This window comes from Mixophyes fleayi, chromosome 10 (genome assembly GCF_038048845.1).
Source record: "Mixophyes fleayi isolate aMixFle1 chromosome 10, aMixFle1.hap1, whole genome shotgun sequence".
Taxonomy (NCBI): Eukaryota; Metazoa; Chordata; class Amphibia; order Anura; family Limnodynastidae; genus Mixophyes; species Mixophyes fleayi.
In genome coordinates this window covers 24,786,528-24,812,629 of record NC_134411.1, presented here as the reverse complement: position 1 = coordinate 24,812,629, position 26,102 = coordinate 24,786,528, and the positions used below count along the sequence as shown (strand labels likewise).

General features: G+C 42.0%; 2 protein-coding genes across 3 annotated transcripts in view; one reads left to right on the top strand and one right to left on the bottom strand.

Annotated features, from left to right (window-relative positions):
• Nucleotides 1-24,493, bottom strand: part of LOC142103432 (ZP domain-containing protein-like) — a 32,877-nt gene extending 8,384 nt beyond the window's left edge. Inside the window, exons 1-7 of one of the 2 annotated variants that reach the window (XM_075187487.1) lie at nt 24,346-24,493; nt 16,412-16,790; nt 15,706-15,847; nt 8,947-9,105; nt 7,824-7,876; nt 5,623-5,795; nt 4,203-4,597 (exon numbers count right to left, since the gene is read on the bottom strand). In XM_075187487.1, coding sequence (XP_075043588.1) covers nt 4,203-4,597; nt 5,623-5,795; nt 7,824-7,876; nt 8,947-9,105; nt 15,706-15,847; nt 16,412-16,760 — 1,271 coding nt within the window. In that variant the 5' untranslated portion in view covers nt 16,761-16,790; nt 24,346-24,493. Of the gene's footprint in view, nt 1-4,202; nt 4,598-5,622; nt 5,796-7,823; nt 7,877-8,946; nt 9,106-9,512; nt 9,669-15,705; nt 15,848-16,411; nt 16,791-24,345 lie in introns of those variants that run through there. The other variant, XM_075187488.1, reaches the window with a different exon arrangement.
• Nucleotides 24,494-24,604: 111 nt separating this feature from the next.
• The window catches only part of LOC142103430 (trypsin inhibitor ClTI-1-like), a 39,378-nt gene continuing 37,880 nt past the window's right edge, over nt 24,605-26,102 (top strand). Inside the window, exon 1 of the mRNA XM_075187485.1 lies at nt 24,605-24,685. Within this exon, the coding sequence (XP_075043586.1) occupies nt 24,613-24,685 (73 nt within the window). The 5' untranslated portion in view covers nt 24,605-24,612. The remainder of the gene's footprint in view (nt 24,686-26,102) is intronic.

The window sequence follows — 26,102 nt, the reverse complement described above, 5'->3', positions numbered from 1 at the left end:
ACATGCATATGCTTAATATACTTCAACTATGAAATGATGTGAAAAGAACATTAGCAATTTACATGGCATTAACTCTAGCTTGCCACAGATGCAATTAATTGATACAATATAACAACAGAAGTTGAAAAATACCTTTTCTTTGTATGTTAATGCTCTTAGTAATCAGACTTGAGCTATGCACATCAACACAGCCCTCTCTTGTGAGCAGAATACTAGATTGTTATAAATGTAGCTATTTGAAATATTAGAACACAACTTTATTTTGTTCTCAATAATAATACTAAAGCTGCTATTTATAGAACCAAGCAGTTCTCTGGGGTGAATGCTAAATGTATATGCTCAATACTCTTTAATCATAGCCCCTCAAAGAAATAATGTGAATATACACAAAGTAATTTGAGACATATATATATTTTTCCTAAGCATCCGTTTTGCCATAGCTGGTCAGTGAATAATAACCCTATATAACACAGTTTACAAAGGGTGACCAGCTAGCTGGAAAATTATATGCGGCCACTTTTCAAGTGAGAATAGAAGGAATATTTGGCATATGTGGGGTTGATAATTACTAAACCCAGATCACACCTGAAAATATACAGATATAGATATATACTTTTTTCTTCTGTTCATTGGGGATCTGTGAAACTGATATACTTACCTTGATCGCGATCGTGTCCTCGGACATGTGTATGCACAGTCACGCATACATTTCTCTCTGCTCACTATGAGAAACATCATTATAAGCTAACATACTTACCATCCACACGATCTTCGTATAATTTCTTACAAATAAAAAAATAATAATTATAACAAATAAGCTTATTTCAGAAATAAACTGGTATCACGAATACTCTGTTGATCTTTACAATATTGAACAGATATTTAGCATCATTTAAGGACATAGAAACAGAACTTACATTCAGGAACTTCATCTGTATTAATTATATACATCATTAGATATCTGTGTTACTAACACAATATAAAGATTTATTCATCCAGATGACCTGTGCAGTTTGTGATCATGTTTGATGACTAATTAGGGATTCTCACTGTGATTATCGTGGATAGGGAGATACATAAATATAGGTGACTACCACCACTACACTCTCATGTGTACTCCCATCTCATTTACCTGTCCCAGACTCCAACATTTTAATATTTCGCTTTTTAATTATTAAATTCATTTTTAATGCATATCAATAAAAATTTTTTGGTTTTATGAGCTATGTTTATGTATTATCCATCTTCAACAATCCCCTCAATGAGATGGAATAATTTCCCAGTATTGGACTAAATATTTGCATCTTTAGTGTGCCTTCGTTGGAAGTAGTGCTGCTTTTCTTTCTTTTTTATTCTATTGTGATATATTACTACTAGAAGTAGCACCTGATAGCAACTACCTCAATTTTTGTACTGCCCTTGTGTGTAAAATATTATAAGAGAAAAAGAGAAAAAAAAAATTCTTGTGCGGGGGATATTCTTTAATGATTATCTGTAAGATTATATTATTGAAGATATGCTGTCACATTGTTCTGCATCCCACATCAATGCAGCCCAGCCAGCCAGAAGGAGGTAAGAGTTATAATTTTTACTTTGCAAAAGTAAAGTGCATTATGGACTGGAAGTGAGAATGGGGGAGGGGGGGGGGTGTAGGGTGAATCTTTGCTTAGGGAGTCAAAAAACCTTGCACCGGCCCTGAACACAGAGCCACAGATGGTTGGGATGTGCAGGTCAAAATCTAGTAATTCATTAAGTGTAACATCCAGATATTTAAAATATTTAAATAAAATTTAAATTTTGAGGCACCAGGAAAAGATATTTTTAGGTTATCGAGATTCTCCTTTAGATTGTCAAACAAGCAAAAGGGCAGAGAGTATGTATTTTAAGTGTTAAGAACAAGTTTGTTCTCAGCAAGTACTGAAAATTTATGAAATCTGTGGCAACATTGTGGCTTATGTCAGCAGTATTTGCACAACACTAGGGGCTAGATTTACTAAAGAGCAGTTTGAACTATCAAGCCAATCAGAAGCAGGTATAGAAAAGCCTGTCTATTTCCCAATGCCAGTTTATCTGTTTTCAATCCACTACACATCGCCAGGAATTTTACAACGCAGCCTCAAACCGCCTTATAGTAAATGCAGTAGTTTGGAGCACTAAACTTCGGGCGATGGGTCGTGGTTTAAAACTGCCGCCAAACACGACTCTTAGTACATTTACCCCTCGGTCATCAGCATAGAGCAGAGGCGCATAGTTTGGAGCTAGAAGCAGTAGGTCCTTGATGAAAATAGGTAAATGCAAGGGACCAAGAATTGATCCCTTGGGCACTCCAAAATGAATGGAGAAGTCAGATGTTGCTGAGTTAGAAACTACCATCTATTTCCTATTTAATAAATAGCTTTTATACCCATATATTATATCTGAGATAACTGTGGCTAGTTTCCAGATGCAGGAGCTTCATCATTACACATGAAATGCTTAAAGATTTAGGCTACAGGAGAGGCAATGTGGGGTGCAACAGCTTTAATCAGACTTGGTTCCAGACTATCAGACCCTATGCTAGTATTGTCAGGAGCAGAAAGTAGCAGTGTTAGCACTTCAATCCTTCTGAAATTCTGGAATAAATAAAGTATATATGTGTCTGTGAATGTAGGTTAATTTGGGGAGAGGTTTTACGTTGGTCTGGAAAGTAGGTTAAATATTTGGAAAGATCCGAGAAGTGACAATTGAAAGAGTTGCCTATTGTCACGGGATTATTGCAGCATATGCCATTTGGCAGCATCTCACTACTATGGGCTACTTGTTTTTAGCACTAAGGAATGTTTTATTGGTAGCCCATGTTTTTTTTTAAATTCCAGGTTAAGAGGTCTTTGCAAAAGGCACTTTTTGGTAGTTGAATATTTCTTTTGCATGAGTTTCTTACGAAACTATACCAGTTATAATCAGCCTGTAGCCCAGTAGTTTTAAAGTGTCATCATAAACTGTCCCTGGTGTTTAATTGGGTAAGTAGGTCTTTAGTTAGCCACTTAGGGGTCTATTTACAAAGATGCAATGAGTCATACAAATGGAGAAAATAGCAGTTTTATCTGTAAAATGGCCATTGCATGGCATCGCATTATTTACAAAGGGTTCAATGTAGGAGAAATCATGCCATAACCCATTTAACGATGCTGAACGCAGACCTCATATATTAATACGGGGACTGTGAAACTAAGCAATTTACTAAGCTTAAAATCCTCTCTTAGGGGTCTATGTATTAAAGTGCGATGATCCATTAATATGGAGAAAACAGCAGTTTTCTCTGTAAATGACCGTCGCAAGCTTTATGTTTGTTAACGCAGTCCCCATAGATTAATATGGGGACTGCAAAGTTCTGCAATGCACGGAGCTTTGCAAGATCTTTGCATTTCACGGAAAAGTGGCGTTTTTCTTTGGGATCCTGCTGAAGCCTCTCCGGCTTCGCAGAATCCCTCACATCAGAAGTGCTATGCGCTTGCGCATAGCACTTCCTCCTAGCGCTGCCGGTAAATAAGAGAAACATTTCACATTAGAGGGGAGACTTCGCCAAGGCTCCGAGAGTAGCCCGGGCATGATACATTTCAGCTATGCTTAAATATGCATCGATGCGATTTACAGCAATTTTGGCACTGCAACATGTTAATACATAGACCCCTTAGTCACCCGATTGTGCACAGATCCCTACAGACTTACCTTTATCCAGCTGGAGCCTTTCGCGTACATGAACTGCGCATGTCCGGATATTTTACTGGCGCATGCGCAGAATACCCACAAGAAGAAAGACAAACCATCGCCTAGGACCATCGCGTCTGTGTAAGGATCAATGCGAAGCCCCATCCTCTAGCGCAGAGGGACATCATCATCGCACTGCATCACAAACCAGGTAAGTGTCGGTAAATACCTGCGATGCAACATTATGCTACGATACATAATGCTACCTATCGCAGTTCACTAATCACCAATAGCAGCTAGACCCCTTAGTCTGAGTTGCACGAATACAACGAGTGACACAGGAAGCACATTACTTTACATATGCACTTTACTCCAGAAAATTAATATATCACCAAATTCTATTAAAATGAAGTTTCCCTGGTTATAAAGAATATAAATGAAAAATTCCAAGAAACAAACATAAAATAAAACATTAGGAAAAAATTATACCTTTGGTAATAAATATATATGTTTACCCGTTTTTGATGATATCATAGAACACCGGATCATTGGAATCATCGTGTGGCGTGGCCTTGCAGGACTCAACAAACAACTGGACATTGGGCACAGTGGAAGACACTTGTATCTCCATGTAGAGTAATTCCCGCAATACAACGTCCACAGGAAAGTCTGTCACTAGCGCTACAAATCGATCATCTGCATAGAACTGGAACTTGTAGGCGAAATTGCCAAAGCCGGCCTCTTCGAACTCATATAGTAACTTCTGGGGGTGAAATGAAGCAGACAACCTGCTGTTTTTTGGGAAGGAGCAGTTAAAGGTGATTACAATGTTATGTTTCCTGGTAATGACACCATTGATGTCGTCAAAGGAGGTCATCCGGTTTCTAAATACAATATGCGTATCTGTTTCCTGAGAAAAAATAAAAAAATAAGTTAAGACCATGTTCAGTTGTTACATATAGAATATCAGTGTTGTTTTCTTTCAGTGCATTCTGCTATATATTAGGGGTGATTCTATAAGGATTACCGTATAAAAATGAATAAAAAATAATAATTTTAAAAAGCATATTGCACTATAATTTGTAGAATGTGTGTAAGAGTGAATTTTCTTTTAAGAGGACCTGTCAATGATCAGGATACCACTTATTTAGCTTGCCATATTATGCAACATTACAAAACATTACAAAAAAATATCAGGCTTGGTGGCAAGTCCACTATAATTATTTTTAATTATTATTAAATTATGTTACTATTACTTACATAGAGAAATATTGCTTTAATAATTGCTTGTTGACAAATTGGGTGGGGTACTAATTAACGGTACAGATAATACAGACAACGAGTTTATGGACAAAATATGGGCGAATATGACTTTAACGACATGAAAAAAATCTAGACTTACCTTTTTAATGACAACCGAAGTATCCGACTGTCTTCTGAAACATCCTGATCACAAGTAATAACGGCACTGCGTTTTGATGTAATTGAAAATGGCGACTGCCATATCAGATTTTATTAAAGTGGCAATTCCGGCTGATGATCCCTATCCCTAACCCTACAATGACGTCAAAACGCAGTGCCGTTATTTCTTGTGATCTTCACACACTGTCGAATTACACAGTAGTTAAAGGGATGTTCCAAAGACTTGAATTGAAAAGAAGTTTTGTACTATCCACACCTTTCCCATCTCTACATCTTAATTTCCCTGTCTCTAGAGATATTCCAGTTATTAGGGGACTTACTGCTCAGGGAAGGGTTAGGACCTCTGAACCACATCCACATACATCTCTCCCTGGACTTTCTATAACCTTACAGTCATATGGAATGTGTAGGGAACATCGAGCGCATCATGTCTCAGTGTATTCAATAAAAAAATATAGGATTGATATTTTACATAATGTAGACATGCTGAACATAGAACATCTGGTACGTTACCACGGTCTCTGTTCCGCAGGAGTTGTATCCGACACTCGCTATGAGGTGGGTTAAGTCTGAGGAAACCAGACACTGAGGATCATTCAGGCGGAAGTTGTGTTCAAAGAGTTCATTATTAGGTGTCTTTGGAATGATTACAGTCATGGTGTTCTCATGGCAAGTCACATTGGGAACTTCAGACAAGGAGGAGAAAACCATTAACAAATAATTCATTGTCATTGACCAGGTATAAATAACTACTATTAACCTTCATCTGGTGCAAACATTTTATGCAGAGCTTTAAAGAGAATGTTTTTTCATCATTCACAGTTTACAGTCTAAATTCTTTACTGCACAAACTAGGGTCAATTTCGGCAGAAGCCAATTAAAATACCATTAAATTTTTGGTCTGTGAGAGGAAACCCATGGAAATACAAACTGCACACAGATAGTACCCATGGTACTAGACCTTATATTGAGCCTACCAATTCATTAAGGAGCTAGTGATATCACTAAGGCGCATCACAAAATGCCTCATGCTTCATTTATGTCACTAGTTCCTAGTTAATTCATAGGCTAAATCTTGGTTGTTTTTTTTTACCACAAAATGACTGCAGGCAGTAACATTGGGCACGTTTAGCACTCATGTAGAAAGGCTGGATCATATATTGTAAGTCACAATTATCGCAATCATCGAATGATAACACACATGTTCAGATAATGGTCCACGTCCGGCCACATAGTTATTTCTGGCATATTTCTACCGTACAGACCAAAGCAATTACTTTAATGGATGCCATACTGTAACAAACATTTACAGTGCAGCTCTCTCAAGTGCTGATGGATTATGTTATAAGAAATATATTTTAAAAGAAATGGGCAAAGCCCGGTTACTGGCACCTCAGAGGAAGCATTAATATCAGGAAGTTTAGCAAGTGCACAAAGGCACCCTAGATATGCATGCTCCATAGAAATATAATCTGTCCTCTTGCTTTTGCATTTACCTACAAGAATAGGTGCATTACTACAACTAGCCTGTATTCTTTATGAAATGCCATGATCCTTCCAGGTTTGGCTATATTCTTCCTTTAGAGAGATACAAATTTTACTTCCCTCGCAACAGACATAATCTTGTCATGCTCACCCATGTTCATACCTATAAAAAAGGGGTGCAAATTTGTTTTGAAATGTTCCACATTTGCAAATGACCTTTATGGTTTTGCCACTTAATGGCACATTTTCCCTGTTTTCTGGGCCTACTAGACTATGCAGCAGCTGCATGGACTAATATGGACACAACTTGGTCATAGCATAGGGGTAACTACAATTCCTAGCCACACTTTACCATTTCATAATGTTGCTTCCAGCTTCAGAGTCTAAATAATTGCTAAAATTATGCAATTTTGAAACAAAGGAATTGATCAATGTTCCAACCCCTTCCTCTTTCCGTAACACTCACTCTTGGTTTTAAAGTTCATCTCATTTGGGCAAAGTGAATATGCCTAGCGGGAAGGAATTGGAGTGGTTAGGATGAGAATATTGCTATCAAAGGCAGTAGGGGAACTTGAAGAAGCTTCAGGGTGAAATGCAATAAATGGACACTTTTGATGATGTCAGCAGTAGAAATAACCCATCCTTGGGTTTCCCGTTGGTGGTTTTTTACCTTTAAGCATATATGACAGTTTTCGGTGTAAGAGTATTTCCAAATATGGTTTATCCTTAGCTTCAATAAAGGTAAATATTTAATGCTTAGCTTTCATCCCTCTGATGATTGGTAAATGTAAATCAACTATATATCAAAGCTGCACCAAAATGGATTGCACAGTCCTGAGGGGCATTTTGGTCTTACTTCTCATGATTTACTTCCCTTACATGCGGCGCAGACCAGTTAGTGGTTCACATGTCATATAAGGGAAGAGGAGAGGTAGACAGAGGTGGGTGGAGAGTGGACATTGCTCTTTAGGCGCTAACTACACCCTCCATGGAGTTGACCACACCCTTATGGCACTGGTCACAGCCACACCATTAGAGAGGCTCTTCTTGCTGTGGGCCCTTCATAATTTTCAGCTCCAGGTCCATGTGTCACACAATTTAGAACTGAGTAGAATGATTAAATAGTGAAGCATATATGTCAGTGAATATATTCTGAGAATGTTAATGCATTGGTTTCCTTACTTATTGAGGTTACAGTTGATGGGATATTAACGTACAATAGAACATACCTATGATGTTGGTTTCCACCATTACAATGACACATCGCATCTCTGACTGGTACCTATAAGAATGACACAGGCAATGTCACACACAGGCAATGTCACACAAGAACAAACAGCTCAACTCACCCAACTCCCCGCTCTGGCCAGTGCATACCTGCTCTATTGCAAATGCCGCCATCGTGGTCTGTAAGCTTATGCTCTTTGGCACACTGATTTCATGGCTGCACCTTGGCCTTGTTGCGTTTTGTGATTGACTTCCAATGGAAAAATGGTCCATATATCATCAATCCAAGACTGCCCACATTTGCAGGCAACACTTTTCGACAAATGTTTCAAAGTGCAATATCCAGTTAGCATTTATAAGATGATACAACGGTTTATAGTAATAACGTCCACTTTAACTATCACTAAAAATATAAATGCAGTGGGAAAGGTGAGAGACAGACTGTACCCAAGCTGTAAAGTAAGACTACTCTGCGGGAGGGTGAGATCCATTCTCAGTGTACTGTAGTCATTCTTAACACATTGCTTAGGTAATAAGCTCAAAAGAGGTTCTTGTATAGTCTCTCCTTGCATTCCTGTTGCAATTTGTTGTATCAGCAAAATCACTGTACTATATTTCATGTAACACACACAAATTTAACAAGCTGCCATACTGGGGGTCAACAAGTAAACAAAATTGTTTCCCCCTCTGCCTGACACCTGAAATGTCACTCCACACCAGCCACAGGATTCCATTTCCTTCACTGGATTCAGAATTAGGCACTATTGGCCTATCACCTTTCATCAAAGAAAAATTAAAGGAGGGAATGAGAGACAAAAACAATTTGTTCAACTAGAGGATAATGCCACCGTATGCTACTCTGTGGCAAGACCAGCAGAGCTAGACGATTGTCTGTGTAAGACAGGTGTGGCTACTGGATGGTCCGGGGTATAATGGTTTTGTGCCTACAGGCTCCAGTGATGAACATTGGTACTGTCTGACATATAAAATACTGACAGAAACATGATCATTTGGGATGAATCAGTGAGTATGAACAGATGGAGACGTAATTCTGAGCCTGGTAATGAAACATCACAGAATATTCACATTTAAATGAGAGATGTGACCATATACTGAAATACTTACAGATTGGAGGTTTCTGCTACAAAACAGAAAGGTACGTGGTCTCTTAGGTCCTCTTCTCTTGGTTTCCATTCAACTATCATTGTCTTTATGGTGGACCCAGATATGCTTGTTAATGTTTTGGTTATGCCAGAGGGACCACTGATTTTGAAATCTTTTATGCTACAAAAACATTGAAAAAAAATAAAATAAATAAAAAATAAACACAAGAACAGTGAAATTTTACAACAGCTTTCTGAAAGAGATCACCACATATTATGTGTCCTCTGATTTTTTTTGTAATGCACACTTAAGAGTTTAAAGTGGCTAGTCAATGGCAAACGTTTAATATTCCTAATGCAGATGTAATTATAACCTAGTGAAAGTATTGCTTTTCTTTGATTTCTAGGGATGCATAAAAGCCACATTTTAGCATTTGATGAATTACTTAGTGTAATTTACAAAAGATTCTACAGAATACAGAATGGATATTGAACACTAATTTGCTTATTAAAATTTAGCAGGAGGAGCCATAATTAGAAAATTGGTATAACTTTGGCTAATGGAGGTATTACATTTAAATTCTGTACCTTAAGCATTGAAATTGCAGGGAATCAGGATTTAGTGCCTTTTCATAGAATGTTATTTTTTTAAATCATCCCAATGTCATCTCTTAATTTAGATCAGTCAGGCTATACTTGACCCAGTGGTGGAACTACAGCTAGAACATAGCTCAAGTCCCAGAAACAGGCTTTACTGAGAGAGCACTGGCCCCTGCTCTTGCTCAGAAGAGCAAATGGACTAGTATAACCGGGCTCCCACAAATTTTATTTTTTAGTTTGGCAATTGATAGTTATCTAACCTGACACCTGGAGTTTGGGAGGGGAATAACCTTGACCTTATCCCCTTGCTGCATGATTCCACTGCTAATATTTTACCCCCCTCTGGAGAATTAGATAAAGCAGTTAGTCACTGGGGTTGAGGGATATTTTGATAAGCTTGTAAAAAGTATTAACTGATAGCATTTTTTTTTTCTTGACACATTCTTTTGGTATACCAAAATTTCCCAAAAGTGAAAGTAGTAACAGCAGAAGAGAGGTACGACTAGCAGATAAGAATGGGGGGCCTGATTCATTAGTGATCTTATCTCGTGCAAAAGTTAAGATGCTTATTATAAGAAGAAACAGGGAGATAAGAGTGAAGTTAAGATGGATTTTCATCTTAACTTAAGAAATTCTTCACTTACGCAGTGGATTTTGCTTCTTATCTCCCTTTTCTGGGCATGAACAGAGTGGATTTGCTTAAGATAAGCAAAAGACGACAGATAAGATGACTAATGAATCAGGCCCGGGGTTCATAGGTCTACAGTGATTGAAATTCTTATGTGTGGTACTGTCAGGAAAATGACAATTCTTTACCGTTAATTTTTTCCTTATTGAGCAATTGAAATTTCACTGGACTTTTACTGACAGTTGGTAATCTTGCTCCACATGAACTGAGGAGCAGGGCAGGTCGATATACATGACACTTTTCTTTTTGAGGTTTGTGTTCTCCAGTAGTGTCCTGTTCGGCACCACTTGACAGAGGGTAAGGCTAAGCAGATGGCTCTACACAGAATGTGGTCTGTTGCCACCCATAGATTGTAAGCTTTCGAGCAGGGTTCTCCTACCTCTCTGTCTGTATGTATTACCCAGTATTGTCTTATCAATATTTGTTCCCAATTGTAAAGCGCTACGGAATTTGCTGGCGCTATATAAATAAATGTTATGATGATGATGAAGTCTTCTGTATTGAGGCTTGCTATTTTGTGAAGTCAAAAGATGCTGGGAGTTGGCTTGCTCACCTGTCGCTGCCTTTATAAGAAGCTTTGGGTTCTCCAAACTCCTTCCTCTAGTGATCTCAGCATGGAGAGCTCTCTGAAGCTCATTTCTAAACCTTAAAAAATGCACCCCCGAAATACAACTTATTTTATACAAATACCCCTATTCATCCACATTGCACAAATATCAGAGCACGTCTACATTACATTTTTTTACAAAACTGTCCTACCTCTGTGGGAATGTGTCTACAGCTGCAATTGTGCATGGTAAAAAACTAATATCTATTAAAAATATTGCTCGGCAGAGCCTCATTTATGTCTTAAATTAGTCATGAAGGTAAGGGAATATTGGGAGTGTATTTTTTCCATGTGACATTATGCTTTAAATGTTTATTTTACAGACTGAGTGTACTTATCTAAGGTGCACCAGCATCCTCAGAAAGAGTAAAATTTTGCAGCTACATAAATTAGCTACTTATTCTCCACTATCCACTGGCAGTTTGTCTGTTTCCTTTGCTGGTCCTCCTGGCTCCTTGCAATGACAACAGCCAAATATGTGCCTCTACAGCTACCTTCAACAGTGTAGTACCCATATTTTGTATCATAAGTAATTGAAAGTAGACCGGAGATGCAGCAAACAGGGCCGACAACAGGGAGTAAGGAGGGACACATATCGGGGAACCTGTGATCTCTGGAGCCCATGGATATAATTGTACTTCCACTGCGGAAGTAAGTAAAAGGCTGAATATTCTCTCTCTCCCTCTCTCTCTCAATCAATTGGTTTGTGATGTGCTACAGAATAGGTCAGTGAAATTTGTTTAAAACCCATTTTTATGTTTGCTGAATGTGGTATGTAGATGACATATACTCTAAACCTAGCTGCTGTATATATGACTACCTTATAGGAAATCCTTTTATATATATATGAAGTAATCTCCCAAACACACTGGGGGAAAAAGTGTTTTGAGGGGCAAAGGAAGCTGCATCGCAGTATTTTCAGGGGCAAAGGAAGGCTACATGGTACAGTGTGATGAAGAGCCATTACTATAGCATAATATGAACTTGGGGCATTACTCTGGCATAACATGAACTGGGGGCATTACTGTGCCATAATATGAATATAATATTAAATAACAGATTTTTGTCAAGTAAGGTATTCTTTAATATTTTTTCTTTAACATTTTAAAACTCTTATAACAATCTAGTTTTGTGTATCTCTGTTACTGTACGGTATATATTTTTGCATACTTTAAATGGTCATTAGGGCAGAGAACTGGTTGTTAATTTATTTGAATCCCACCACTGTATATATATATATATTATATATCTCATGTATTGCAAATATGTGTAACAAATTTCTTTCAGTAAAGTGCCACACCCCCACATTAGGTTGGCCACACCCACTTGACAAATGTCACTCCCACTTAGATGGGGGGCGCCTTTGCCCTGTCTTGCCCAGGGCTCTAAAATGTCTAGTTACGGCACTGCCTCTCGGTACCAGCAACTAAAGCTGATTCTCGACTGGAGCCACCAAATGTTGACCTAATAGCTTCTTGCCTAACCCACAAAGTTCTTATTTTGGTGATCCCAGAATGGCCCGAAAGTGTATGTTACCTCATATCTTGTAGTGCTGGTAGTGGATAGGCTCCCTCTTTGTCCAGACTTGCCATGACAAGTTCCCTTCCATCATCAGAATTTCAGGATCTTGACCTTAACATCATCTCTCTAGAAGCCATGATCCTTAGACAGAAGGGTTTCTCATAGTCTGTGGTTCAGACTATACTGCAAGGTAGAAATTTGGCTTTTCCTATGGCATATCACTTGATGTGGGATTCATATATACCGTATTTCCCCATGTATAAGGCTCTCCCATGTATAAGATGCACCTTACTTTTGGCCCCGAAATTTGGAAAAAAAATATTACGGTAGCTGTCCTTGCCTGCTGGATCCCCGCTGACACTCTGCCTTCTGCATCCCCGCTGACACGCTGCCTGTCCCCGCCTGCTGGATCGCGCTGACACTCTGCCTTCTGCATCCCCGCTGCCTGTCCCCGCCTGCTGGATCGCGCTGACACTCTGCTTTTTGCATCCCCACTGACTGTCCCTGCCTGCTGGATCACGCTGACACTCTGCCTTCTGCATCCCCGCTGACTGTCCCCGCCTGCTGGATCACGCTGACACTCTGCCTTCTGCATCCCCGCTGCCTGTCCCCGCCTGCTGGATCGCACTGACACTCTGCCTTCTGCATCCCCGCTGCCTGTCCCCGCCTGCTGGATCGCGCTGACACTCTGCCTTCTGCATCCCTGCTGCCTGTCCCCGCCTGCTGGATCGCGCTGACATGCTGCCTGTCCCCCTCCTACTGGATCACCCCCCCCCCCCCTCCGCTGCCCCTGTATCGCTACCCCTGTATAAGACGCACCCAGGTTTTGGACCCAAAATTTTTGGGAAAAAGGTGCGTCTTATACATGGGGATATACGGTATGTTTCTGCTTTTCTAGTTGCAATATAACAGCATCCATCCTGCAAATTAGAAGTTCCGTACAAGAGTAGCGCATGTACACCCAGTACTTCCAGTTTTCTTGCATTTTGTTCAAACAGTGCCTGATTCAAGGCAGAACATATGCCCGTTTCTATAGCGTATTGTGTGTGATTTCGCACTGCGCATGCCCAGAAACCAAGCTTAGGCAATTGCACAGAATTTATTACCGCACATATGTGACATTTATGACCCCTAACGATACACATTGTATGCACGCAATGAAGATTTATTTAGTTAGCCAGTCAGTTATTTTAAAATAATGAAATTAAAAAATAAAACAAAACTCAAATATATGAATTATTTTGAATTATATTTCAACTTGTCCTTGTGTTTTTTTTGGTTGGTTTGTATAAAAGTTATGCGCATTTATATGTGAATTGTAAATACCCATACAGTAAGCATACTGCAATTGCTTCTAAAAACTACTTCAGCCTGTATGTGTGTCTACTATGCTTATGGAAAGTATCCACTGTTTATACCGAGCGTATTTTCACCCTTATTCAAATCATAGCTTATCTTAAGAAACAATTGTATTTCAATACAGAAGGAACTACGCAAAAGTTGCGTACTCTTATTAAATTTGGAAATAACATCAATTTTGCATTCCCACTTGAATCAGGCCCACAGTATGTGAGTTGGCAGCATTGGTGTGCATACCGCTCAGATTTTTCATGGGGACAAGTTGATCCTATTGTCCTATAGCGGCCATAAAATAAAATGAAAATAGGAAATTGTTCCATTTTATCCAAGTCCCTTATCTATCTGGTGGTAGTCACTTTAATGGTGCTGATAACACCGACAGTGACTACCACAACCAAAAATTCACGAAACCCACTTACCCGACTTGTAATAAATGCTGGCTGACCTTAAGAATAACCAATGCAGTCCCCGACAGTGTATTCATAAATTACGATCATCAGGAATAATGGCAGCCTCTTTTCACATCATTTAAAGTGCGACCTCTATATCACTATTTTTAAAGCTGCAAAGCCGCTTTAAAATTGGAGCTAACTGTTAAACTTAGCCTTAGGGTTAGTTTTAGCTTTACGGTTAGCGTTAGGTTTAGGGTTAGCGTTAGGGTTAGGAATAAAATTAGTGTTAGAGACATTGCCGCTTTTAAAATAGTGATATACAGGTCGCACTTTAAAATGACGTGAAAAGAGGCTGCCATTATTCCTGATTGTTAAATACTGACTGTTTTTTCATGTAGCACACAAATATCAACAAGTATTTGTGTGCTACATGAAAAAACAGTCAAAACAGAATACTAATTTGCACCCCTTGCATTGTAACATGGTTTTGTCCAGGAGACTGAAATAAGAAGTTTCTCAAGTTAAGATCCTTAATGAATCAGGCCCCTAGTGACAGAAAATATGAAAATTGGTCTGGTCATATGGGCAGAAACACATCTGGCCATGAAGGAGTTAAGAAATGGTTATAGATAATTTTTCAAAGAAGAAACATCTGAACTCTTTAGAGTTATTCTGGGCTAGATCTGAGTATCACCTCTGATATCTAACTTACTTAGTATTTGCATCACAGTGATTGACAAACCATTGGGAGCAATAAGGAACTATGCAAGCGCTAAACCTGCAGTTTCAGAAAGCACAGACATTTATTTCCACCAATCAGATACCTGGAAAATATTGGGGCACATTCAAAATAACTGGGTGATTGGCTTCAAGAAATCATAAATGTGTACATGAGATGGAGTGGGCTAGTAGGCTGGGTAGGTGCGTTTTTAATGCTATGTTTTCTGGACTTTTACATTTTTTTTTTATTTTCATCTTATTAGTCTATGTTGGGTCAAGTAAAAGATTAAGATTGTGGATGAGGGCATCTTTGTGGCACATGATACAAAGTGCATTTGTTCTTAAACTACAGTGGATCATAAAATATCTTTCCTTTTGTTCTCTGAAAACTGTTTCATAGCTCCCAACTATCCCGATTTAGAGTTTCCTGTGTTTCAGGAGATACCCAATGGCAGGGCCACATTATAAGCACCATAACTGTAGTAATAGCCAAGAAGCACCCACACAACAGGGCTTCTGACAAGCTAAAAATGGCTTGCCTCTCTGCCGCAAAATGTTGGAGGCAAAGCCGGGTGGTGGTGTGATTGCCCAGACCAATAAGAAGCTGCATCATCTCTGGAAGGATCTGCTTATACTTATATATTTGTTTACGGCTTCTAGTATTGGTCCACCTGGTTACACCCACTAGGTTGCACACACAGCACCGGTTCAGAAACCCAGGGAAAATCTGTAATAGGGTCCCCTATAAGCTACATGGCCTGGAGCTCCCACAAATCTCAATATGGCCCAATGCCCTAATTTCTTCGGGGCTAACTAGGAGAAGTTTGAATGTAGACAGTGAATGGTTATAATCTAGTATCTCTCAAGACTTGAATTATGACTTGAATAATGTACCTTTCGTGTGTTGCACGTGCTGAGAGATGGAGCTGGAATACATGTCCGACATTGGCCCATAGTTTCTCCCCTTGATTTGGAGTGGGTGAAAGAAATATTGGAATATAGTCTCCAGGTGTGCAGGAAGGAGCTTGGCTTCTAACTTCAGAAAATAAAAAAGATAAAGATGATTATTATTAACAGTGAAGCATTCAACACAGGGCTACATTAACTTTTGCATTTGATACTGAGAGATCCCAAAGAATATCCTTAATAATTTAAACAAGTAGAGTATAAAGGTTTCTGGGAACTGCATCATTTTAAAGTTCTGAATAAATATTTAAACAGTGTAGTTTACGGTTATTGCCTGCAGGTGTCACTATTGGGTTGCTGCTGAGAGAACTTTTCTGTTTGTGATTCACATGTAATACATTGAGGTGGTGGAGTTTCCTTTGTAGTATTGATTATACATTCATCCCTTAAACAACAACTCCACCCACGCTGCTTCAGCTTGCCATAGGCTTTGAACAGAAATGCACAAAAGGCAGTTTGCGCTAATTAGTACAAATCAATTAATGTTATGTTTATGACACAGCCCAGGGAGTTGGCCATAGACAGTGGATTCAGTACTGCTGGTCCACCAATGACTGTAGGAGCTGTAATATTTATATTAGACATATACAAAAAGAAAATAGAAAACATAGGGTTGGATTTAGCCTAGATTTACCTTCCACTAAAAACTGCAGAGGGATTTTACTCAGAGGATCCATATTGGTTGAAAGATACTCAGTTGTTTCATAAGGAAGTGTGACATGCTTTGTGGAAATCTGTTGAGTAAGTACTTCTGTAGATGTTTTTGGGAGGGCCGTAGTAGTCTCTGTCCAATAAATATATGGAGCAGTGGTCTTCTCTTTGGTTATCTTTGTGGTCCTCTCTGTGCTCACATGTGTGGTGGAAATATCTTTTTTCAATATTCTGTATTTGTGACTAACTGTCCCATCTTTGTATGCAAGTCGAATGTCTTTTTTTGGAAAATCTTCAAGAACCAACTCCACCACATAGGAACCGGGGCTCATCCATGATGGAACTGACAAACTACATTTTTTCTAGAATAAAAATTATATATGGACTGTTACCGATTCTACCATGAAAATACAATTTTATTAAAATAATTTAATTTATCATTCTATGTTGTCTCAGTAGAAAGAATACATAGTTATGAATTTTATGTATTTCTGTGAGGTTACCCCTGGTTAGTATTTTGGTTGGTTTGTGTTCTGGATACCACTGCTTATACTGAAACTCTCATCTAAAAAGCATCATCTATAGAGATAGAAAAAAAACTAAATAGAATCAAAACTAAACAATTATATTTATTAATTTTTATATTTAAAAGATAACTCCACCCAAAATTAAAACGTTTTGGGTGGAGATAGATGAGGTGAACAGAAAAAAAACAAATGCTCACTTACATGTGTCCCCTCCCCTATCCCTCATTTTTCATAGTTTTGGTATAGTTCCTCTTTAATGGAACATTTGTCTTAACTGAACTGTATAGTTTTGAATTGTACTGACGATGATGTACAGACATGGCCAATAAACCACTCAAAGGTTGAGTTCACCTGAGTAGTAATTGGCTGCAGTGTTAAATGCGTGTTTACCATAGTGAACTCTGATTGGTTGAAGCATACTAAAGAAAGATAATTGGGTAATGAGTTCCCTTACTTTATTGCCATGTGGTGCAGTGATAAATTGTAATTCACACCATCCGTGAATTAGAAGATTTTATGATACATACAGTAATAAAGTAAGTGAAGGGTTTCATTTACCATTCCGCTTGTTACAGGTATCTGTCACAGTTACAAACAGAAGTACAGCTAGGAGTCACGAATATGGTGAAAACACTCTGTTTATTTGCAGAAAAGTATAAATAACAGGTAGTCAGGAGTAGTGGTAATTACTAGGTGCAGGCTGATGCAGGAAATAATATAAGTGTCCAGAAACAAGCAGGTACACAGCTAATGCAGGGAAGTAGGGGTATGAACAGATTCCAGGCAGCATGAACCAGAGGAGCAAGGCAGGAGGAAGAATCCACAGGTAACACAGGATATGACATCAGAAAAGGACAACAATAACCAGCCATGTGTGCTGGGAGGACAGGGTATATAAAGGGAAAACCACACCCAGGTGCATGGGATAATTGGAACATGAAGGTTAACCCCTAATGCAACATAAAAGGCACAATAGCAGCACCTCTGGTGATCAGAGGTACTGCTGCAATATATGAAAAGAAACACACAAAATGAACAAATAGTAAAGTCCAAATGTCCAGGAGGCAGGGACTGCCAGGCAAAGCAGTATGCTGTATACAGATCGTTACAGTACCCCCTCCTTTAAGGGCGGATTCCAGACGCCCACATTACCAAAAATGTCTGAATTCATCGCAATCATAGTCCAGAATTGGGGGCCCGGCAGAAAAGTCCTCGTCCATGGATGGACGGGCAAAGGAGACTATGCCAGCTGCCAGTTCAAGCTCCGTAGACCTTCCTTTCTTTTTCCGTCCTCCCCTTTTACGGGACTTCCTTGGAGTTGAGACCTGAACCAAGTGGGTGGAACACAAAGGTAGCTCTTGACCAGGTGAGATGGGTGGTACAGCTGACAATGCAGAGGCCCCGCAAGATGGCATAGCGGGAGGTGCTATAAATTTGCTGAGAACTGCCTCAATAAAGGATTGCAAGTCCGATAAGATGGGGTGATCCGTCTCAATAAATGGGTTTGCCCAATCTAATGCCTCTCCCCTAAAATAGGATATTAGGAATAATACCTGTCTCTTAGGGCTACTAACAAGGCTTGGTGTGGAGGGGATCTGTGAAGCAAATACCCTCATAAGGGCATTAAATTGGGAAGGATGCCCCTCAAAGAAAGGTGACGGTTCAGACTTGGCATCCTCGGTAACAGATGGCTCGGACTTGGCAGACGACTTGGCAGCAGACCCGGACTGGGCAGCAGACTTGGCAGCAGACCCGGACTGGACGGCAGACTTGGTGGCAGGCTTGACATTAGACCCGGAATGGGCGGCAGGCTTGACATTAAACCCGGAATGGGCGGCAGGCTTGGCAGCAGGCTTGACAGGAGACCCGGAATGGGCGGCAGGCTTGGCAGCAAGCCCGGACTGGGCGGCAGGCTTGGCAGCAGGCCCGGACTGGGCGGCAGACTTGGCAGCAAGCCCGGACTGGGCGGCAGACTTGGCAGCAGGCCCGGACTGGGCGGCAGACTTGGAGGGGACAGCGCTGTGAGAAACCTCGGAGGGGACAGCACTTTGAGAAGCCTGAGGGCAGACAGCACTTTGAGAAGCCTGAGGGCAGACAGCACTTTGAGAAGCCTGAGGGCAGACAGCACTTTGAGAAGCCTGAGGGCAGACAGCACTTTGAGAAGCCTGAGGGCAGACAGCACTTTGAGAAGCCTGAGGGCAGACAGCACTTTGAGAAGCCTGAGGGCAGACAGCACTTTGAGAAGCCTGAGGGCAGACAGCACTTTGAGAAGCCTGAGGGCAGACAGCACTTTGAGAAGCCTTGGAGCAGACAGCACCAAGTGGGAACTTGGGCTGAACCACACGGACTGGCAACTCGGGCTGGACCGCACGGACTGGCAACTCGGGCTGGACCGCACGGACTGGCAACTCGGGCTGGACCGCACGGACTGGCAACTCGGGCTGGACCGCACGGACTGGCAACTCGGGCTGGACCGCACGGACTGGCAACTCGGGCTGGACCGCACGGACTGGCAACTCGGGCTGGACCGCACGGACTGCCAACTCTTCTGGAGCAGACTGGAGGGACAGGACCCCCTCTGGAGCAGACTGTAAGGGCTGCGCCCCCTCTGGAGAAGACTGTAAGGGCTGCGCCCCCTCTGGAGAAGACTGTAAGGGCAGCACCCCCTCTGGAGAAGACTGTAAGGGCAGCGCCCCCATTGGAGCAGATTGTAAGGGCAGCGCCCCCTCTGGAGAAGTCTTTAAGGGCAGCGCCCCCATTGGAGAAGACTGTAAGGGCAGCGCCCCCTCTGGAGAAGACTTTAAGGGCAGCGCCCCCATTGGAGCAGATTGTAAGGGCAGCGCCCCCTCTGGAGAAGTCTTTAAGGGCAGCGCCCCCATTGGAGAAGACTGTAAGGGCAGCGCCCCCTCTGGAGAAGACTTTAAGGGCAGCGCCCCCTCTGGAGAAGACTGTAAGGGCAGCGCCCCCTCTGGAGAAGACTGTAAGGGCAGCACCCCCTCTGGAGAAGGCTGTAAGGGCAGCGCCCCCTCTGGAGAAGGCTGTAAGGGCAGCGCCCCCTCTGGAGCAGACTGGAAGGGCAGCGCCCCCTCTGGAGCAGACTGGAAGGGCAGCGCCCCCTCTGGAGCAGACTGGAAGGGCAGCGCCCCCTCTGGAGCAGACTGGAAGGGCAGCGCCCCCTCTGGAGGAGTCTTTAAGAGCAGCGCCCCCTCTGGAGGAGTCTTTAAGAGCAGCGCCCCCTCTGGAAGAGTCTTTAAGGGCAGCACCCCCTCTGGAAGAGTCTTTAGGGGCAGCGCCCCCTCTGGAGCAGACTGGAAGGGCAGCGCCCCCTCTGGAGGAGTCTTTAAGAGCAGCGCCCCCTCTGGAAGAGTCTTTAAGGGCAGCGCCCCCTCTGGAAGAGTCTTTAGGGGCAGCGCCCCCTCTGGAGCAGGCTGAAGCTCAGGAACAGAGACAGCGGCTGAAGACTCGGAACTGGAGACTGATGATGTAACCTCAGAGCTGGAGGCAGATGATGTGACCTCAGAACTGGAGGCAGATGATGTGACCTCAGAGCTGGAGGCAGATGATGTGACCTCAGAGCTGGAGGCAGATGATGTGACCTCAGAGCTGGAGGCAGATGATGTGACCTCGGCACAGGAGGCAGATGATGTGACCTCGGCACAGGAGGCAGAGGCTGGCACCTCGGCACAGGAGACAGAGCCTGGCACCTCGGCACAGGAGACAGAGCCTGGCACCTCGGCACAGGAGACAGAGCCTGGCACCTCGGCACAGGAGACAGAGCCTGGCACCTCGGCACAGGAGACAGAGCCTGGCACCTCGGCACAGGAGACAGAGCCTGGCACCTCGGCACAGGAGACAGAGCCTGGCACCTCGGCACAGGAGACAGAGGGAGTTGGTGCCTCAGGACAGGCGGCTGGAGCTGGCGCCTCAGGACAGGCGGCTGGAGCAGGCAGATTGGGTCTCTTCGCAGAGAACAGGAATGCTGGAGCATAAATAGATTTGGAGTGCAGAGAGGAAACAACAGGAGATGGTTCAATAAGCTGACGTGGTCTACAGACAGGACAGTCCTGCAAGAAATGTTCATTGCTGGCACAGTAGAGACACAACTTGTATGTTATCCTGCGCCGCCGTTCCTCTTCGGTCAGATGGGGCGTGGACCACCTGTGTACTGGGAATTTGTTACCCCATACTTCATAGAAAACAGAAAATTTGTAGAAGTACTTTTAAGAGGTGCTGTTTGCACAGGTTCATCAGCAGAGAAGGTGGATTTAGACAGATCAGCAGCTTCTGAATTAGAAGAGACAGAATCTGACAGTCTCCTGAGCGGGTCCAAAAGCAAAGTGGAAAATTTAGCCAGCTGGGAACGTAGCAATATAATGTCCATCTGTAAAGTTTGTAGCAGTGGCAATTCCAAGACTGGTGAAACAGACATGTTGCAAACACAAATGAAAACTTGATTGCAGAAAAGGGTCCCAGAAATAAAACAAAACTTTCACCTGACTCCAAAGCTGTTTTGTGGGCTGGTTATACTGTCACGGTTACAAACAGAAGTACAGCTAGGAGTCATGAATATGGTGAAAACACTCTGTGTTTATTTGCAGAAAAGTATAAATAACAGGTAGTCAGGAGTAGTGGTAATTACCAGGTGCAGGCTGATGCAGGAAATAATATAAATGTCCAGAAACAAGCAGGTACACAGCTAATGCAGGGAAGTAGGGGTATGAACAGATTCCAGGCAGCATGAACCAGAGGAGCAAGGCAGGAGGAAGAATCCACAGGTAACACAGGATATGACATCAGAAAAGGACAACAATAACCAGCCATGTGTGCTGGGAGGACAGGGTATATAAAGGGAAAACCACACCCAGGTGCATGGGATAATTGGAACATGAAGGTTAACCCCTAATGCAACATAAAAGGCACAATAGCAGCACCTCTGGTGATCAGAGGTACTGCTGCAATATATGAAAAGAAACACACAAAATGAACAAATAGTAAAGTCCAAATGTCCAGGAGGAAGGGACTGCCAGGCAAAGCAGTATGCTGTATACAGATCATTACAGTATCACTCCTCTGACAACCCCCCCCCCCCCTGTCATGTTTGCTCCTGTGATGTCTCTCTGTATACTCAAGGTACACAATTCTTTCCACATGTAGAAAGCTACCATCCAACACAAAAAAATTCCATTTTAAAAATAAAGTTGCTAGACTGCAGCTTAAATCAACTAGCTCAGCTCTTGCCCGGAGATTGTATATACACCTTGCCAATTTTAAATTAAAAAAAAACCCTTGTGTTACAATGTCATGTGGGTAGAAAGTGGTCACAGACCTTTATTGTACAGTTTTGAGAATGACACAGGTATTGGTTTTCACAAAGTTTGCTGCTTCAGTGTTTTTAGACCTTTTGTCAGATGTTGCTATGGTATACTGAAGTAAAATTACAAGCATTTCAGAAGTGTCGAAGGCTTTTATTGACAAGTACATTAAGTTTATGCTAAGAATCAATATTTGCAGTGTTGACGCTTCTTTTTAAAGACCTCTGTAATTCACCCTGACATGCTGTCAATCAACTTCTGGGCCACATACTTACTGATGGCCGCCCATTCTTGCCTAATCAATGCTTGGAGTTTGTCAGAGTTTGTGGATTTATGTTTGTCCACCCGTCTCTTGAGGATTGACCACGAGTTCTCAATGGGATAAAGGTCTGGGGAGTTTCCTGGCCATGGACCCAAAATGTCGATGTTTTAATCTCTGAGCCACTCAGTTATCACTTTTGCCTTATGGCAAGGTGCTCCATCATGCTGGAAAAGGTATTGTTCATCACCAAACTGTTCTTGGATGGTTGGAAGAAGTTGCTCTTGGAGGATGTTTTGGTACCATTCTTTATTCATGGCTGTGTTCTTAGGCAAAATTGTGAGTGAACCCACTCCCTTGGCTGAGAAGCAACCCCACACATGAATGGTCTCAGCATGCTTTACTGTTGGCATGACACAGGACTGATGGTAGCGCTCACCTTTCCTTCTTCGGTCAAGCGTTTTTCCAGATGCCCCAAACAATCTGAAAGGGGCTTCATCAGAGAAAATTACTTTACCCCAGTCCTCAGCAGTCCAATCCCTGTATCTTTTGCAGAATATCAATCTGTCCCTGATATTTTTACTGGAGAAAAGTGGCTTCTTTGCTGGCCTTCTTGGCACCAGGTCATCCTCCCAAAGTCTTGGTTCTTCTAAGGAGGTTTGCTCACCCCTCAAGATGAACAGTATATCATCAATATACTGTTTCCATAGCACAGGGTTTGCCCCAAACTCGACACCAGTCCAAATGAAATCCTACTCCCACTTACTCATGAAGAGGTTTGCGTAACTTGGGGCAAACCTCGTGCCCATGGCTGTACCCTGGCGCTGCAGGTAATGAATACCCTTAAACCATAGGTAGTTATGATGTTGAATGAAGTTAATTCCATCTAGTATGAATTGGTTTTGCAACGCTGATAATGAGCCTGATTGCTGTACAAAGTATTGAATACTTTCCATTCCCTGTTGATGGTCTATTACTGTATATAGAGCTGTTACATCAGTGGAAACTAGCCAAAGATCATCCGTCCATGTTATATCACGTAATGTATTGAGTACTTGCGTAGTATCCTTCAGATACGATGGTTGAGTTTTGACCAAAGGTTATAGGTATTGATCTATATATTGGGATAAGTTGGAAGTTAATGAGTCTATCCCTGAGATTATAGGGCACCCTGGTGGATGTTTTGGGTTTTTATGCATTTTGGGTAAATAATAGAAGACTGGAAGGACTGGATTCATATTATTGATTTAGTTATATTCGTTCTTATTAAGAATACCCTGATCCTTTTCTCTTTTGAGGAGTGTAGTCAACTCTTCTTGAAATGTTTGGTCGGATCTCCTCTTAAGGGGGTGTATGTATCTGTGTCATTAAGGATTTAAGGATTTAAAATGACTACACCCCCTCCCTTGTCTGCCAGTTTGATAACTATTGTTTTGTTTTCTTTTAGTTGTTGCACTGCATCTCCCTCTTCCTTAGTTAAATTGGGAAAACCTACTGTCTTTATGGCGATTGATCTTATCTAAATCTGCAATGACCAATTGTTCAAATGTCTCAATATAGTTACCTTTGACATGGTATGGATAAAATGTAGAATCTGGCCTTAAGTCCGTATGTACATACGGATCAGGGTTTACATGAATAATGTTCTGAGCCTTTGTAGTTTGTCCAACATTGACTCAACAGCAAGGTCTGTATATAGATGACATAATATAAATGATAATCAGTGTCATAGTCCTGTACCGTGTGTATGCAGGGCCGTCATCAGGGGGGTACTGTTGTACAAGGCCAGAGGGCCGGCGGCGTTGCAACACATACTTACCAGTGGGCCCGCTGTCTTCCAGTCTCCGTTGGTCTCCACCGCGTCTCCGCTGGTCTGCGCTGCTGTCTGTTGCTGTCTTCAGCCTGGCTGTCAGCGTGACAGCCAGGCAGCAGAATGCAATCGCAGGGGTGGAGGAATCATTCCCTTGCGATCATGTGATCTGCCTGTGAGAGCCAGGCAGTTGCCAATCATGATCGCAGGGGAACCATTGCTCCGCCCCTGCGATCATGTGATGTTCCCTTCTCACTGATTGTGTGGTGTGACCTGATGTCACACCACTGTTCCCGCCGCCGCAGAAGAAGAGGGAGCAGCGAACAGCAGCTGCAACATCTCTGTAACTGTAAGTATATTTTACAGATTTGTATTTCATGGTTTTCTGTTTGGGGGGGCACTCATGGGGGAGGGGGCGCTCATCGGGGAGGGGACGCTCATCAGGGGGGGGTCAGCCCGCGTCATTTGTATTGGGCCCCATGATATCTGATGGCGGCCCTCTGTATATGTATATTTATCATTCCTTCTTTTTATTGCAATATAAAAGTTTTAGAATTTTCCAGGTTTGTCTCTTTGATTTTCATAAAAAATTCAGCCTAATATGACAAGTTATTCCACACCCATACAATGGGTTGGTTTTGTTTTAAAATGCCCTGTTTCCTGTTTACAGTTTCAGGGTGGGCAGCACTGCCCCCTGCTGTCTACTTCTCCATTGTGATAAATGTTTTATTGCAGTCAAGGGCTTTTTTATCCCCTTCAATACAAATGTTGTTAAATAGCTGTGTCACACATCGAAGTTCGGCAGTTACTTTTAAAATCCACTGTCATTCATGCTTCCTCTATTCGTCCCTCCTCTCCAGGCGCAGAACCTTGTACCATAATATTAATACTTTGTTCAACAGAAGGCGCATGGCCCTTTAAGAGCTCTGAACCTGTGGTCATGTGTTCTGACCTGTGACCCACCCCTGCTCTTTAGCTTAGCTATTTAAACCTGCTTAGTGCACAGACCTGTGCCACAGTATTAGGCTCCATACCTTTACTCCAGCATTCCTGTGCATTATTGTGTCTGATTTCTGTGTATCCTGACCTGGACTGTTCCTGACTTCTCTCCTGCCTGTCGTTTGGTACTGTCTATGCTCCTGATTGTTGATGACCTGGCTTGATCTGACAATTCTTCAGTTTCCTGATTTGGCATTTGATCAGTCCGTTTGTGTACCAGTCCCAGGTTCATTGACCATTCTCTTTGCACTTGATACCAGCTCGTCATGCCTGGAGGCAGCACGAAGTATCGCGACCTGAGAACTTACCTGCAGCTAAGCCCAAACCTCCTTGCGGGGGTTCCTGGAGAAAACCTGTGGTTCGTTGGACTCCGTGCTGCTGTTGCTGCCAGCGCTAATCCAGGTTGGCGTAAGTGAATCCACTATATCTGCTAGAATTGTGACAAGCTGAAAGATACAGTACTGTCCAGGATCCATAAAATATGCTTTGCAAGTAAATGTAAAGGTCTTGTCAATGACTCATGCCTATTTGTGAGCATGGCACTGCAAGCTGGGACCTATATAACAATGGTCTATAATAACTATTCATAACATCCCAACCAGTAGTGGAAGTGGACAGGTAAACAGTGGTATGGCATTACGCCACTTCTCCTTCTGCTTTGATTGTAAAACTATCAAATTCCATTCATTTACATTTTCCATGCCACCACTTCTAAATCACCACTTCAACCACTGATCACAACTGAAAACACAATAATTTATTAGTAT